The following is a 16,506-nucleotide window of genomic DNA, read 5'->3' on the forward strand; positions in this document are numbered from 1 at the left end:
TATTTTAATTGCATCTTTTCATGAGATGACACTGAAAAAAATTACATTTTGACAACAGGGTAAATGTATTCTTCCATCAAAATAACGCAAACTACAGCCATTTAACGGATAAAACACTTGCAACAAAAGTGAGTACACCCCAAAGTGAAAAATGTCCAATTGAGCGCAGTTAGTCATTTTCCCTCCCATGTTACGTGACTAAGTTGTTAGTGTCACCATGTCTTAGGTATGAATAGGGAAAAGGTGTGTGTTTAATTTGGTATTTCAGCTCTCGTGGTTACCCATACTGCTCACTCAAAGTTCAACAAGGCACCTCATGGCAAAGAACTCTCTGAAGGTCTGAAAAAAAAGAGAAAGAAAGAATGGTTGCTCTACATAAAGATGGCTTAGGCTTTACAAAGATTGCCAACACTCTGAAACTGAGGCAGCACAGTAACCAACCAAAACCATCCAGTGCTTTAACAAGACAGGTTCAAAAAGAAGTTGCGTGCCCGTCAGTCTGCATGGCTGTCGTCCAAGAAGGAAGCCATTTCTAAGGATTATGGACAAGAAAGCTTGCAAACACTGCTAAAGACAAGCAGACTAAGTACATGGATGTGAGGAACCATGTCCAGTGGTCTGATGAGACCAAGATCAACTTATTTGGTTCAGATGGCGACAACCAGGTGCGGAGTACAAAAATAAATGTTTCTTGCCTACAGTCAAGTATAGTGCATGCAGTGTCGGTATTCCAACATAATAATGACTTCACTGCCTTGCTAAAGAGGGGGTAATGGTGATGGAGTGTGAAGGCATGTCTCCAAACTTTATCCTAATTGACCATGTCTGGGACATCCTCAAACGGAAGGTGGAGGAGCATAAGGACTCAAATATCCGCCACCTGTGTGATGTCGTCATGAAGGAGTGGAAGAGGATTCCACTGGCCACCTTTGAAGCTCTGGTCAACTCCATGCCCAAAGAAATATTGGTGGCTACACAAGATACTGACATTTTGGGCATTTTCATTTACGGGTTTACTCACTTTTGTTGCCAGAGGGTTACTTATTAAAGGCTGTATTTTGAGGGAACAATACATTTACACAGTTACATTTTATTGTGTCAAAGTGTCATTTCTTCAGTGTTGAAAAGCTATTCTAGATGTAATTAAATAACTGTTACTCACTATTGTGAGACACTATATTTAATAGTTATGCTGGTAACACTGTTGAGAACAGGAGAGGCCAGAAAAATGACTGAGGATGCAGGATTTTCGAAGGAAAGGTCATAAAGTGAAAATGATCTGGAACATATGCAGACAAAGAAAGTGAAGACATGACCAGGCCATGCTGAGGTTTGCTGAACATCCAAGCAAAAAAAAAAAAAGAAGAAAGAAAAGAAAGAAAGAAAGAAAGAAAGAAAGGGGCCTTCATCACCACCTGATAATCAAGGTAGGCGGTCAGATAAAAATATCAACAAGATGGCCCCAGACCTACAAAATAGGCCATATGATGACATCAAATCCTGGTTTAATCTGTTCCTGTGTCCATTGTAACCACTGAAGTGAACACGATTAAGTTAATGCAGAATACAGTTGGGCAATTTTCAGGCTAGTGGTGAGAAGAGGGCAATCCGTGTTTACCAAGAGATGTCAAAACAAGTGGAACATGCCATAATTCCAATGCTTATATCTGTAAGAGACACGCAACAACCTGAACATACTGTAGTATCCAACATTAGCATTAGATTTAAAAACAACAACAAAAAAACACATCACTGAAGTTTAAGTGAACAACCTTCTCGGTAGAAGCCTGGATTTGTCGTTGGTTGACTGCTTCATTTTTGTCATCAGGCAAAAACGCATGTAATAGACTCATTAACATGTTGTTGTTTACTGTTCTTGTTGCTTAATGTCCAAATACATTGATCTTGGAATGTAGCGTAAGATGTCAAAAGCAATTTAGGGATAGTTTCCTTTGTAGACCTTATACAACTGAAATAGTCATGGACACTTTTTGTTGAAAATTCTGTGTTAATGTGGTATACCCCCTTTGAGACGCAACATCTCATTTGCAAGGGTTGTTGTTGGTTTACACGGTCAGACATTATTCGGTAGAAAACAAAAACAACTTTTACACCAGAGACACCTCGTTACCATGGATGAGTTAGTTTTAACAATCAAAAATTCTGTTCATGGGGTCAATACGGAGAGCAACTGAGCCGTGGTTTTCTCATAGAACGGAACAATAGACAATCAGAAGCTAAATTGAACCTTGCATTGTTGTCAGACGTTAGGATGAAGGACTAACTGTTTGAGGTGAGATAAACAAAACGATGCCTGGCTACAAGCAAGAGACTGCAGAAGCAACTAAGAATGCAGCAGCTGAAGGTCTTTTTTTGTGATGGAAGTCTGGAAAAACATACTCACATTGCTTGGAACCGCTTTGGCATCCTCAGCAGGTATCTCAGGGTCTCTCTAATTCACAAATGATTTTATAGCAACCAAAAAAGCACAAAAAGTTCACTCCTACAACAGCACCTAGTAAGCAGGAAGAACGTCCGTGTTTCGGGCCCGAGCCCGCATTGACTACGTAAAAAAAGTTGGGGGAATCAATGGTCATATTTAAACACAACCAAATTGAAGTGAATACAGCGCTACAGATCAATAACGGTAGGATAACCCAATTTACCTCAGAGTATAGGTAAATGTCGTCATGAAATCCGAACATCGAGGCAAATGTTTGTACTCCAATTGATTCCATTAATCAAAGTTTTGATGTGTACCGCTCTGAAGACAGTCGATCTAAACCTTGCGCATGTTTTTTTTTGTTTGTTTTTTTTAAGCAGGAGAAACGTTAGAGGAAGCTGAGGGTGTCATTATCAATAACAAAATAGCATTCGGTGTAAATACCATGGGAGCGCAGCTATAAGTCGCTGTGAAAGTAGCCCTACCAAATGCCGTTGAGTCGCAAGATTACATCATCCCGTGATGTCAGTGAATAGCAATATATTGTCTATTACTTTACTGTAAAGTGTACCTGTGGTGGTCAGAAGGGGAAATAAAGTGATTTATCAAGAAAAACTGCATCCAAACGCATTTTTGTGACTTTGGTTGTATTAAAGCAAACGTGTAATAGTTCTCAGAATGTATTTGTCAAGACGCCAGGTCAGCTACTGCTCGCAGACATATTCGCCAGCAAGGAGCAAAGCTGTGACATCACCACGTTCAAAGCCGTCTAGGCCCACTGACTCCACCGATTAAACGCGGCCTTTTTTGACGAACCTGAGTCATTCTCACAACCCTCCAGAGTCGATACTCACGTAAGGTCCATCAATTAGTGACTGGCAATGTCTGTCTGCTGATGAACGAGATGAGGCAGGAGGAGGTGCTGTCGCATATGTAAGTATTCTCTTACCATATGAAAGCCGGAAGCCAGGTCAGGTTATATGCTTTTAATGTATGTTGTTTTGGTAAATTTTGTAAACTACTTTTGTTTTCTCTACTTTGCTTCTGAATGTTGTTAACTGCTGTGTTTGTTGCTTTACTTGTGTATGAAATGTGCTATAGAAATAAACTTGCCTTGCCTATCCCTTTCAATAAATAATAACAAATAAATAATCAAGACTGGATGACTTACTTCCATTGGCCAGCGATCTGGCGTCTCACTCAAATGTAACTAATGGGTGTGAGTGTTGGCCTGTCAACGTTTTGACATCACATCCACCCCCCCCAAACATGGCGACGAGCATTAAAATTAATGTGTGGTGGAATGGGGTAACGGTCATGCGTAGTAACAATGTTTAGCCGACGAAAATCACCGCAAGGCCGCCAGGAACCATCGCTTTTAGGCACCATGTGTAAGGGCGAAGCCCACGGGCTGTTAGAACGCCTCACAATCCCCAAATGCTCCATTGAAGCAAACTCCTCCCTCGCAATTGCCAATTTGACTGCGTCAAGTCGGCGCGAGCGGGCAAAAACTGGCGGGCCAACGGTGGGGATGAAATGCTCCACCCCGTGCTTAGTATCGGCGGTGGAAAAGGCGGGAGTCGTCAACGACGGAAAATCAGACAGCAAACGCTGATAAACGTCGCCCGATGCCAAAAAATTTGCGTGTGCTAATGGTCCGAGTCCCCCAGCCTCACACGGGAAAGTGGCGAAAGAAACAGCATCAATCAAACGGCGGTTAGCAACATCAACAAGCAGTCCATTTGCACACAGAAAATCCGCGCCAATAATTGGAACCATGATTGAAGCAACAATAAAGTTCCACTGCCACATTGGTGACCCTGACTCCTGCACCGGTTCACCACTGTGTTCCTAAGGTTTTTGTACCGTCGACACTTATGTCTGCCCGTTTTGTTTTTGTGCGCCACGATCACGTCTGGGTCACCAATTGTGGCAGTAGTAAGGAGCGTGTACGACTGACTGGAAACACGTCTTTATTTATCGACTGCCAACAACAGAATGGCCAATATTGCGCCAACAAACATTCATATAAACACACCCCCTTCTGTATGCCTACTGGGTGAGAGGCATGGTCCTAAAGTCCACCACAAATGAGCCAAATTATTTGGGCGAATACAAGACAAGACACAAAAATGGTATGACCATGTATTCATCAAGGTGTGATGATCAATGTTGTTAGTGAGTATATTGGCAGAAGGTTGCTGAGTTTCCAAATGCCAGGCAGGAGTTCTAGAGGAAGACCAAAGAGGAGGTTTATGGATGTTGTTAAAGAGGACATGAAGGTAGTTGGTGTGAGAGCAGAGGATGCAGAGGATAGGGTTAGATGGAGGCAACTGATTCGCTGTGGCGACCCCTAAAGGGAAAAGCCAAAATGAAAAGAAGAAGAAGACATGTTCATCCCATGCTGTATGTTTTTCCCCCCTGATACTACAGCTTCCTCCCACATCCAACTGTTAGGTTAATTGAGCACTTTAAATTGTCAATGGTGGTTAGACTACATGTGCCCCGCAAATGGCTGTTGACCAGTGCCTAGTATACCCCGCCTATTGCCAAGCATTACAGAAAATAAAGTCGTTTTCAACTACAGTGAAGGTTTCCAGTTTGACCAGCAGGGGGCAATATTTATTAACAATTCTGTATCCTTATCACATTTCAAACTTCACAATTCAAATCGCTCATAGTGTATATACAATTAGAAACCGGGAAACAATGCAATTGGGTTATTTTTGTTCCTGTCTTAACATTGACATAATTGTCTGTTTATTGGCCAGACAAAACTTAAAAATCATCCATCTATCTATCTATCTATCTATCTATCTATCTATCTATCTATCTATCTATCTATCTATCTATCTATCTATCTATCTATCTATCTATCTATCCATCTATCAATATTGCTAAAGTTACTGAATCCATACTATCTTGACATTTGTATCCGCAGAAATGTGCCAGTTCATACTTAATTGTACCATGTGAGCAAAGGTGTTTGTGATATGTATTTGTAGCTCATCGCCATCCCCATAGTCTGTGGTGTAGACAGAATACTCATGGGTGTCACTGTCGAACTGCAGGGTGGAAGTAGGAAGACTTACTCGGGGGTACCCAAGTCATTTTGGTGCCCACTGTGACCCCGCACTCCCCTGCTTGTTCTCCACAAGATCATATTGGGAATAGATTCAAATGTCAGAACAACAATTCGTGAGTGCAGAATAAAACCAAATTAAATGCGAATAATAGGAGAAGTGAAAATGGACTTCATGAATTCATATACATTTGGATCAGAAAGACTGGCTTAGACTATATGCTTTAACCTATATTCCAGACAGTAAATGTTTTAAGTTTCATGTTTTGGTATGATTAATATCATGAGTAAAGCATTCAATGTCAGGAGCTTCAAATGGCAGAAAATTAATTCAGGGAATGTTATTTGACATTGGTGTTCCATACAACTAGAATAAATAAATGTCAAAGTCAAATAAGAGCTTTAATGTAATTCAGATCATGGTACACAACAACTCTGTTAAAAGCTCAGAGCAAATCATGTTTTTTTGTATTTGTGCTTTTTTAACATATACGGTTCTTCTTTTAGTCGTATTTTGCAGCCCCCCCCCCCCCCCCCAAAAAAAAAAAACAGCCACTCACTTCATAACCACAGTTGACCTTGATGCTGGAAGCACAAAATGTTGTTGTCCATGACCAGTTCAAGCCTGAAGCTTTAATATACTTCAAAGTACAGATTGAATTCCTTCGCCACTCTTCTCTTTATGCAAAGGACGATCTTACTACTGTTGTTAATTTAATATCTGATACAGACTTGGTAGTCGGAGAGGCTCCTTATCCTGATCATTATCAGGCTTCTGCAGAGCTTGCTAATGAGCTCATAATATGAATCTGGTCCAATCCAATCTAAAACGTGCTTAATAGGTGCCCTTGAGGGCTAGGCAAAATTGTAAGTTGAATTGAGAATAACCTTTAAATTACAATTCAATTCTTTAATTGGGGGGGGGGGGGGTTGCAAAATTCAAATTTGCATTGCAGAAAGTAGACTGTGAATTCAAAGAAATTCCCGATAAAAAAATTGAATATTTAACGATGAAGTTTTGCAGTGCAAGTCAAATGACAACATGAAATTCATAGTAATATTATTGTAAAGATTTCATCTACACTAACATAATACTTAATTACAGTAAATAGTTGTCTAGTAATTGTTCTTTTTAACATTAAAAGCCACCTTAAATAAAACTGATCATTCAAATTTAAAAACTTTAAAATAGTTTGATAAGATGCAAGAACAGAACGATTCTGTCTCAATGATAAAACATTTGAGGAACTGTTAACCATTCAATAAAACAACTTTTCCTTGTAAGGTAACGTCGGCCTACTTATATATAAATGATTACCACAAGCATGGACGTGCTGGGAACGCGTTTGGCGCCGGCCAACATTCAATGATTGCTATTTATCATTCATTGAATTTTCTGTGTTTCCTGAACGGCTGGTCAATTTTTGGGCCAGTCAAAGAGCCCCCTCCCATAACCCCCCACCACAGTTGCTGGCCGCTCTCCGCACTCTGTTCCCACATTGATGAACGGCGAATAGTAGTGTAGTAATGGCTGGATGTCAGTTGATATGTGATGAGAATGAATTTCTCTGAATTGCATTGAATTCAATACCACTTTCTGCAATTCAAATTCAATTCATTCATTGAATTGAATTGAAACATTTGGTCCAACCCTAATCTGATGATCCATTAAAGAGCAAAGAGGCATTGACTTTTTTTTTTAATTATTGGGCAACAAACTGCCAAATACATTTTAACTTCCCTCATGTCCATTTGTTCCCCCCACTATGCAAAAGTGAGCAATTTGTCAATGTTGACACATTATAATACCATGCAACAACCACATAGAGCCACACTGGGACATGTGAACAGTTTGAATACATAGAGAAGACATCGAAATGACAGCAGGGATACACGGGCAGCATTTGATAGCAAAATAGACTAACATTCATCCCAGCCCTAAAAAAAAAAAAAAAAAAAAATGAAAGAAAAAAGAAGACAATTTTTCATGTTACATGACATCAAGCAATCAGTCATTTTAAAATACAAAAGAAAAAAACACTAGATTATTATTGGAAATACTTGTTGAGCCTAATGTGTGTCTCAGAATGTTAGTTAATGCTACTGTATGTCTTTTTGAAGAAAGGAGGAAAGTATTCTTGAAGTAGATTTATCCAATAACTGTATTCCAATTGCATCTCCTGCTTGTCCCACATGCCCTAACCTGTTTTTCTTGTGATTGCTCTTAAGAGTTTCAGTTACCCGTGTAATAACACACGTTCACCCCACTGTAAGACATCATAACAAAATAACAGTTGTGTTATTTACACCAACAATAAACACTTTCAATAAACTGTCTCCGAAAAGTTCTTGATTGCCAAATGGGATATTTTCCACCTTTAGAAAAGGTTGAACAGGTTTGATTCTCCTTGTCATTAAGACCTTCAGAAGCTTTTTTTCCTTCCTTCACAAATTCCTCCAGTCCCTTCTTTCTGTGATTTGTTAATCCACTATGTTGGTTAGACTCTGTTTTATGTTCCTGCAAGAAAAAAAAAATTGTTATATAAGATTTCTCTTAAGGGTTGCACAGTACCAACACCGGAACGTCTATGTGGACTGTGAGGACTCACTCAAGATGTACAGACCTCGCTCCTGCCGGGCACTGCAGTTTTTGGGTTGTAACATAATATTATGCACTGAGCAAGACCTCTCACTCGACAACCATTCATAGAATCGCATCCACAAGTCTACATTCAAATATATCTCAGGATTCCTGACTGATTTTGTATCTACTGAGAAATCTGCTACTGATACTGTCACATCTCTCTCCTTCATGAACACAATTCCGGTTAGGAAAAACAAAATGAAGCTTTTGAAGTGGCCTAGTCTGTCCTAATTTGGACTTGAATCAGAATGAAATGCTGCGTTGTGACCTAAAATAGGCCTTTCATGCTTGAAAACCGTGCAAGGACATAGACATAGACATATATACATATATATACACATATATATATATATATATATATATATATATATATATATATATATATATATATATACATATATATACACACATTTATGTATATATATATATATATATTATATATATATATATATATATATATATATATATATATTATTGGGCTATCTTTGTCTGATATTTACATATGTTTGATTAGCTGAAACATAAAATGGGGAAACCTTGCAAAGAATAAAACAAAAATAATTTGGGAAGGCACCAAATAAAAAACTAAAACTTTTTCACAAACTGTATCTGCTTGCTAAATAAAAAAAATAAAAAATAAACTGAAAAAGAAAAAAATAGAGCATTGACTGATGTTTTCCTCTTTTATAGCAGTTTTGCACCAGAAAAACACTAAGCATTTACAAGGGGGAAAAAAGAAAAGAAAAGGCTTCTGTACAAAATGGCATAAAGACTGCAATTTCCCAGACGCTGGCTTTATGCCAGCAGATAAATAGAGCTGAACATCAGTTGCACTGAGGGAGTCACACTCTCCTGGTAGACTTTCTCGAGAATGTAAACATGTTTATTTTTCTGCAGGTTCATGTGGCCAATTCCAAGCCCTCCCAATTAAATTTAAGTGAATATTGTCCTCTTTCACGCCATTTTTTTTTTCATTCTAGCTTTTTAACATACATTTAGCATTCTCGTATGAATAAAACAAAGTGTCTTGTAAAAGTGCTTTTAGAGTGTGAATGTGTGGGCATGGATTTAGTGGTCTCACCCTCTGACTTGTGTCACTGGTAAATTTGCATGATCTCACGCAATTAGTGTTTGACACTGGTTCTTGGTCGAGTTGGTGTCATAGCCAAGTGGCGTGAACTATTGATCCTGATGGACACTGTGACTTGCTAAGAAGAATTTAAACAGAAGAAGAATGTAAACATTTATTTAAACTTGACACTGTACATATTTCTTAAAGTTAGGGCCCCGAAAGATTTCCGTTGCAATTTGTAAACTCAACATTCAAAACCGTTCACAGTTCACCCCACTCCACTGCCTATGACAGCAACTCGGACCAGCACCAGTGTGTCACAAGCTAAAAAAGCTTGAGACTCCCTTGACTTTGCTCTGCTAATGTGGCCCTTGTGTATTAGCGTGTTATGGTCTCTCAATTTTTTGTGATTTTTCACCATATTGTGGCCACTATACAGTACACAATTACAAACTCCTTGTGGACCACATTGACTTGTGTTTTTCTTTCCATCAGATTTACATTTCTTAGTAATCAATTATTGTAGTGTTTTGATTGATTATGAATTGGTCACTACATACTGCATTGTGTTGCATCTAAGAAATTATTTCTTCTGTTACTCTGACTGTCCAAAAACATGCACGTTACGCTATACTGTATACATGTTTTGTTATGTGTGATTTTTTCTGCGTCAGTCCTTTGACTAACTGGTAAACTTTCCATTCACCATGGCAGTAATAAAGATGCATAATTAGAAGGCCATTATTAATAATAGTAGAATTGTATTAATATTCACCTGTTAGAGCGGTTCAGGGTAGGTCTGTCTTGCATCATAGGTCATGTCGGGTATGTAGGACTCGTGGAGATCAGGGTCTAATGGCAGAGTGTCTAGAGGCAGGTCAGTATAGCCATAGGGAGGGTATGGGCCATCTAACTCTGAAAAGGAAACAGAAAAAAATGCATGTTTTTCCCTCCCTGTAAGATGCCATGCCTTAATAAAGTTCAATATGTCATCCACTTAAATGAATGGATGCTGCACCAAATCGAAGTCTCATTTTTCCCCTCAGGAGAAAAGAACAAAAACAGAAAGTGCCCCTAGGTGGCAGACATTACTTTTACAATGATTTGATATCAGCATGATCTGAGTTAGAGGTAATGAACAGAACAAATAAAGGACTCAGAAGCATTTCAAGGCCCCCATAATAAACACACCCAAAACTACATGTGCAAGTCATGGCAGTGTATCCATCCATCCTTGGATTTTCTTACGCTTCATTGACCATTTGCAAACCACAGCGAAACCACGCCCCCTAATGCCCACAGCTCCGACATTCGGCTAAAAGCTCCATTGACCTCCATTGTAAATTCGATCCACAAAACTTTAATAGAACTAGTTCCAACAAACTGTGGACCTCAAACGGGCAAAATAAGGAAGCGATGTGCTCATAGATTGTGGAATCCACAAAGTGGAGCGGCGTCTTCAATGGATTACACAGTGTGAACGGCCTCACCCCAGCTAAATGTCCCCAAAACAAGCATTTCCTACGTTACTTGTATATTGTCAGGATATCATTATCATTGGCCATTCATTACCTCATGCGGCGAGCTCGTCACATTTTCCATTTTCGGCAAGTTCTTTATGACGCAATGCCTCATAAAAACACATGATCATTATTATTGTTAGTTGGGTAACTTGACGTCCTAGTAGGTATTTTACGCTGGGTCTCATACTGGGAGCTCTATGATGATTCATTGATCTACACAAAGTGAACTTAGCATCGTAACAGGCACTGAATTGTTCTTTTTTTTTCTTTCACTCACCTAGCATTGTGTGTTAGCTCAAAGTAAACAACCATTCTGTTAAAGACAGAGGGGAAAAAACATTTAATCAGTTTACTAGTACATTTATTAAAAATGGGAATTATTTTGCTGGATCACAATTTCCAGGCTTAGAGACGTGGTTGTTGTACTGGACTTATCTTGAAACCTGTATGATTTAGCATTGATAGCTGTGAAGTCAGTTTTTCTGCATATTTTAATACATCCTTCCACTTCATATTGTAGACCCTTTTGCCTCAATCGGGACAATATTCTATTGCTCCAAAAACACTCACTGAAATGCTCTGGTACATTCATTTCCATTGTAAATATTGGATGATAAGGTTGGACCCGGAAGCGTCAAATGAGGGGGGTGGGGCTTTTTGCGAATGGTCCATTGGGGAATGGTCGTGGGAGCAGCAGATTAAGGAGGGTAGCTCAGATTTCCTTCTCCCCAATCACTTTTTTCAGCACTTCCAATGACAAAGTCTTTCAGCAAATCAGTTAATGGTACTTGTACGGAAGTAAAATTAGGACAAAAACAACGATAGTATAGTAGCTTTACAGGCCATCTTTTTTTTCATATAGAAACAATTCTCAACACTTCTAATTTGCTCACAAAGGGTTGATTTGTGAGGCCCTGTGGAAAGAACTTGGCAGGGTATTTTACTCTGAAATTATATGACAAAGACATACTTACTATTTAAATTTGGCTTTGTAATATGTGCAAAATACTTGAGATTTCTCCAACAAGCGTCAAAAAAGTAAAACTGAAAGTATATACTACATATAGTCCATGTTTGTCCATCTTCACACCAGTGGCTAAGTTTGGCTGCAGGTTGTAGACCGTAACAGGAAGTAGATAAGTGAATCAAACTGAGTTAACTGAGTTTTTTATGCTTTAAAGAATTTAAAAGAATCTTCAGCGTTAGCACTTTAATTTTGACAGCCCTAGTCGCAAGCAAAAAAAGTACTGACATATAAACTGCAGGTTGTCACCAGATCTCAACAAATAAAGATACACACCTCCTCAGGTTTACTGTGTCTTGACTGAATGAATGGTGTTATTGGAAGGTTGACGTAGAAGAAATTAATCAATTATCTTCTGCACTATCAAACACTATTAGCGGGTGCGTGTGTGTGCATGTGTGTGTGCATGTGTGTGTGCAAGCGCATTTGTCCATATGCCTGTGTGTGCATTAGTCCCTTGTCAAAAGGTTGCATATGACAAGAATACTAATGAAATATCTGAGCATGTGTGATCTGCAGAGTTGTAGGGTTTGGTATAGGGTTGTGGCTCTGTAGTGTTTTCAATGTAGTTAGACCAGCTATTTGAAAGCAGAAGATTAAGTTCGGTGTCTGAGGGCAAATGGCAAGGGGACTTTGGACTCTACAGTTTGAATGCATTGAGATAGCAGATTGAAGGAAAACAGCAGGTGTGGCAGGAAGAGATATTGGTACTTGGGGCAGATTGCCAGAGTGCATTTAATATACAAGCATATTGCAAGAAAAATTACCAGATTACCAACCAAGATCTATAATTATACAGTACCTCACAGAGACTGCTTGCAATATAGACCTTAAACAATATACTGTACACAAGATGTGAGCAGTGTTCATAAATAAAGGTTGCATTATTTCAAAGACAAGTGTACAACTTGTCATTTGTTTTTAAACATTAATTTAAATAATAAAAAATATTGCTGTTCCACAACTGAACAAATGTGGACTATCACAATTGTTTAATTCTACTTTTTTTCTTCTTCAAGATGGCGCCTTTTAAGTGGCAACCTGTTGCACGAGCTCCTCCATTTTCTCTCTTTCATTTGTATTTTTCCACCATCATTTAATGTTTATTCTATGTCATCATGTGTACCCATTGTTGTCATGTGCACACAACATGTTTGTGCCTGTTAAAAGTTGGGAAGAGTATAAAAATAAGTGATCACATTTTGGCACCCTTCAATTATAAGACACCAATCACATTGCTACAACACCAAAGGGTTGGAGCTTAACACACTGCAGTCGGCTTTCTCAAATACATCAAGAGTTGAAATTTATTATATAGCGCTGTACACCTGACAGAATGTACAGAGAGTTACTTTTCTGCATTGTTCAAACAGTGGTGCCTGCCAAATTTTTCAGATGAAACGCTACAAGAAGACAATTAAAGTTGCAAATCGTATGACTCACCATCCGCCAAGTATGTGGACTCCAACGGAACCGTGTGGGCCTAGAGAGAAACACCAAATGATGTTATTACAAGTTCAAATGTTGCTGCATGGTATTTTGTGTGTAGCGATGCATAATACATTGCTGTACGCCAGTGTTACGCTGATCCCTAGTGGTATGTGAGCACATTGCAGGGGGTACATGAAAACATTTAATAATCTATTTCCAAGATCACGTGTCAGCATTTTAATGCTTGCTGGGTTGAGTAAACAAGCACATTTTTTAAGTTGATTGCCTCCAATTAACTTTTTTCCACTCCTTTGAGAATAGACATGGAGGAGGAGCGTCTTCCTCAAAGGAAAAATGCCTCTACGAATTGTTCCTTAAAAGAAACCCCGACTGTCATGACAAGTTTGCTCTATATTATTTATTTGGTTGTTACTAACATAACTATGAGATTCATTTTTGGAAACTAATTTCCAGTTTAATACATTTTGTAGAAACTTTATTTGGACGTACGCTGGCATTGTTTTCATGTACACCCTGCAATGTGCTCACTAGGGGTCAGCGTATAGTAATGTATTATGCATATATATACATATATATATATATGTACACATATATATATATATATACATATATATATATACATATATATATATATATATATACACATATATATATATATATATATATATATATATATATATATACATACACATATATACACATATATATATATATACACATATATATATATATATATATATATACACACATATATACACATATATATATGTGTGTGTGTGTGTGTGTGTGTGTGTGTGTGTGTGTGTGTGTGTATTTTTATTTTTGTGGCAGCCGTGGCTCAAGGGTGTAGAGACGGTTGTTCAGTAACCAGAAGGTCGGCTGTCCGATCCCCGCTCTCCTCAAGTCATGCGTCGTTGTGTTCTTGGGCAAGACACTTCACACACATTGCTTCCCTGCTACTCACACTGGTGTACGGAAGGTGCGAATGTTTGGTGGTGGTCGGAGGGGCCGTAGGCGCACACTGGCAGCCACGCTTCTGTCAGCCTGCCGCAGGGCAGCTGTGGCTACTTAAGTAGCTTACCACCACCGCTGTGTGAATGTGTGAGCGCATGAATAATGTATCCATTCCATTGTAAAGCGTCTTTGAGCGTCTAGAAAAGCGCTAAATAAATCCAATGTATTGTTATTATATATATATATATATATATATGAAGGTCGTTTTAGAGCTGTGATATATTTTTCTCAAGTGGTTTGTTTCTGATATTTAAAGTTGAAATGCCTGCCTAAAGGGGATTCAAAATAGCTACATTTTTTCAATAGTTACTGTATATATAACAAAGGTAGGTTTATTCTTTATTCTGATTATTATTATTTTTAATTTATAGCTATTACTGTACTTGTTTTTTTCAAAGCAAAATATTTATTTTTATGTTTGAGGTCAAATGAATGCCTAAGAATGAAATGTTCAAATTAAGGAAACAAAAATCTATCACAATTAAATTATGTCCTGTTAAAAGATTTGTAGAATTAGTTTTCAAATAATGTCATGTTTTCATCACACATGTATACTTCATTCTCACCATTTCCCAGGCAGTAGGGTCATGTTTGAAGAGAGAGTGTGTGAGCTCCACTGACACTCTTTTCCTGTAGTCTGAGCTTTTGTCCTCTGAAATTCGAAATAGCACTGCTGCAGCGTAGGTGGCTGTGAAGAGATATCAATGTCTAGATTAGCCCAAATGGAAAGTCAAGTTAACCTCACTAAAGAGTGGTCCTCTAAGAACTGTAAGATTGCAAGAGTCTTCACTAGTCTTATCACTGCATTTCGTGGAACTATACAAAGTGAGTAGTGAGTAGTGAGTGCATGAAAAAGTGTCGATGATGCATAGCAGCAGTTGTACCAATATATTGTCATTAAAAAACAGCAACAATGGCACGTTTGAGTCTGGTTCATGCATTCAAGACCAAAAATGGTGAGTTTGCAGTTGACTGTAAGTATGAATTCTGATGAATTTAGTTGATCATGCGACTATCATCAGCTTTGTGTAACATTTTCATTTGCCCATTAATGTTTAGTATGCGGTAATTCTGTGCTTTGTTCAATATCGTTTATTGTTGATGGTAGGTGTGGGTTATTGTCATGTTTCGGTTTTGTGGGGTTGGGTTTTTGTTTGATTTTGGGTGTTCATGTTCTTTTTTGTCTTTGTGTTCAGGGTTTTGTTTTGTGTTCATTGTCTTTCCCCTCTTCTCGTTATGTGTAACCACATCCGCCTGTGTGTCTTCCCTTCCCTGTGTGTCAACCTATCAGTGCCCTCAGCCACTTGTGTCCTCCCCTGGTGTGTCTTGTCAAGTAATTGGTGTTGGTGTATTTAGGCCCCGTCCAGACGTTCCTCAAACAAATCTCGTACACAGAGAAGCATTTCAAGGCCCTGTCCACACGAAAGCCAGTTTCAATGTATCCTCACAAGTTTCTTACTGTTTAGGCCGTTCGTACACACGATGGCGCAGTTCCATCTACAGCCCCAGACAATTCATAGCCACATCCACAGCACCAGACAAGTCATAGCCACAGCCCCAGCCAAGTCATAGCCATAGCCCCAGCCAGCTAAGTCATGGCCACAGCGCCAGCCAGCCAAGTCGTAGCTGCAGCTCAAGCCAGCCAAGTCGTAGCCGCAGCCCAAGCCAACCAAGTCGTAGCCGCAGCCCACGGCAACCAAGTCATAGCCACAGCCCCAGCCAAGTCATAGCCACAGTCAGCCAAGTCATTCCCCGTTAAGGCAGGTCCGGTCATGTCACGCTCAATCCAGTCGAGTCACATCAAGTCCTGGCTTTTCTGCCCACCTGTTTGTCAATAAAATCAGTCTACGTTTACCTATCAACTCTGTTTGATCAGTGAGCCTCCTTGTATTTGGGTCCACATCTCTCACTCCGCCTCAAATCCGTGACAGTGATATGACAATATTAAACCGTGTTAAGATATGCAGTATGATCAACTGTAGCACACACTTTGCCCCCGCTCCGCCCCATGTTTTCCCCAAACAAGCGTGAGGCATATGTGGAGGAGGCTGAAAGCGAGTTTGTTCAGAAGGGAAATTTAACGTCCATAATATGGAACTGTTTTGGCTTCCTGTCGATGACAAAAAATCAGGTGAAAATCATATGCAAGGAGAGCATGTAGACAAGTTACGGCAACACTACAAACTGGCGGCAGCATCCAGATAGTACAATAAAAGCCAAATGACAAATGCTAAAAACTCAAAAGCATCGAC

At 39.1% G+C, this 16,506-nt stretch overlaps 1 protein-coding gene across 4 annotated transcripts in view; it reads right to left on the minus strand.

Moving 5' to 3' along the window:
• Positions 1-7,208: 7,208 nt before the first annotated feature.
• The window catches only part of LOC144043711 (junction plakoglobin a-like), a 145,398-nt gene continuing 136,100 nt past the window's right edge, over positions 7,209-16,506 (minus strand). For all 4 annotated transcript variants that reach the window (XM_077557622.1, XM_077557621.1, XM_077557624.1 and 1 more), the window contains 4 exons: positions 14,821-14,942; positions 13,232-13,271; positions 10,017-10,156; positions 7,209-8,043 (listed from right to left, as the gene is read on the minus strand). In XM_077557622.1, coding sequence (XP_077413748.1) covers positions 10,020-10,156; positions 13,232-13,271; positions 14,821-14,942 — 299 coding nt within the window. In that variant the 3' untranslated portion in view covers positions 7,209-8,043; positions 10,017-10,019. The remainder of the gene's footprint in view (positions 8,044-10,016; positions 10,157-13,231; positions 13,272-14,820; positions 14,943-16,506) is intronic.

Source organism: Vanacampus margaritifer, chromosome 2 (genome assembly GCF_051991255.1).
Source record: "Vanacampus margaritifer isolate UIUO_Vmar chromosome 2, RoL_Vmar_1.0, whole genome shotgun sequence".
Lineage (NCBI taxonomy): Eukaryota > Metazoa > Chordata > Actinopteri > Syngnathiformes > Syngnathidae > Vanacampus > Vanacampus margaritifer.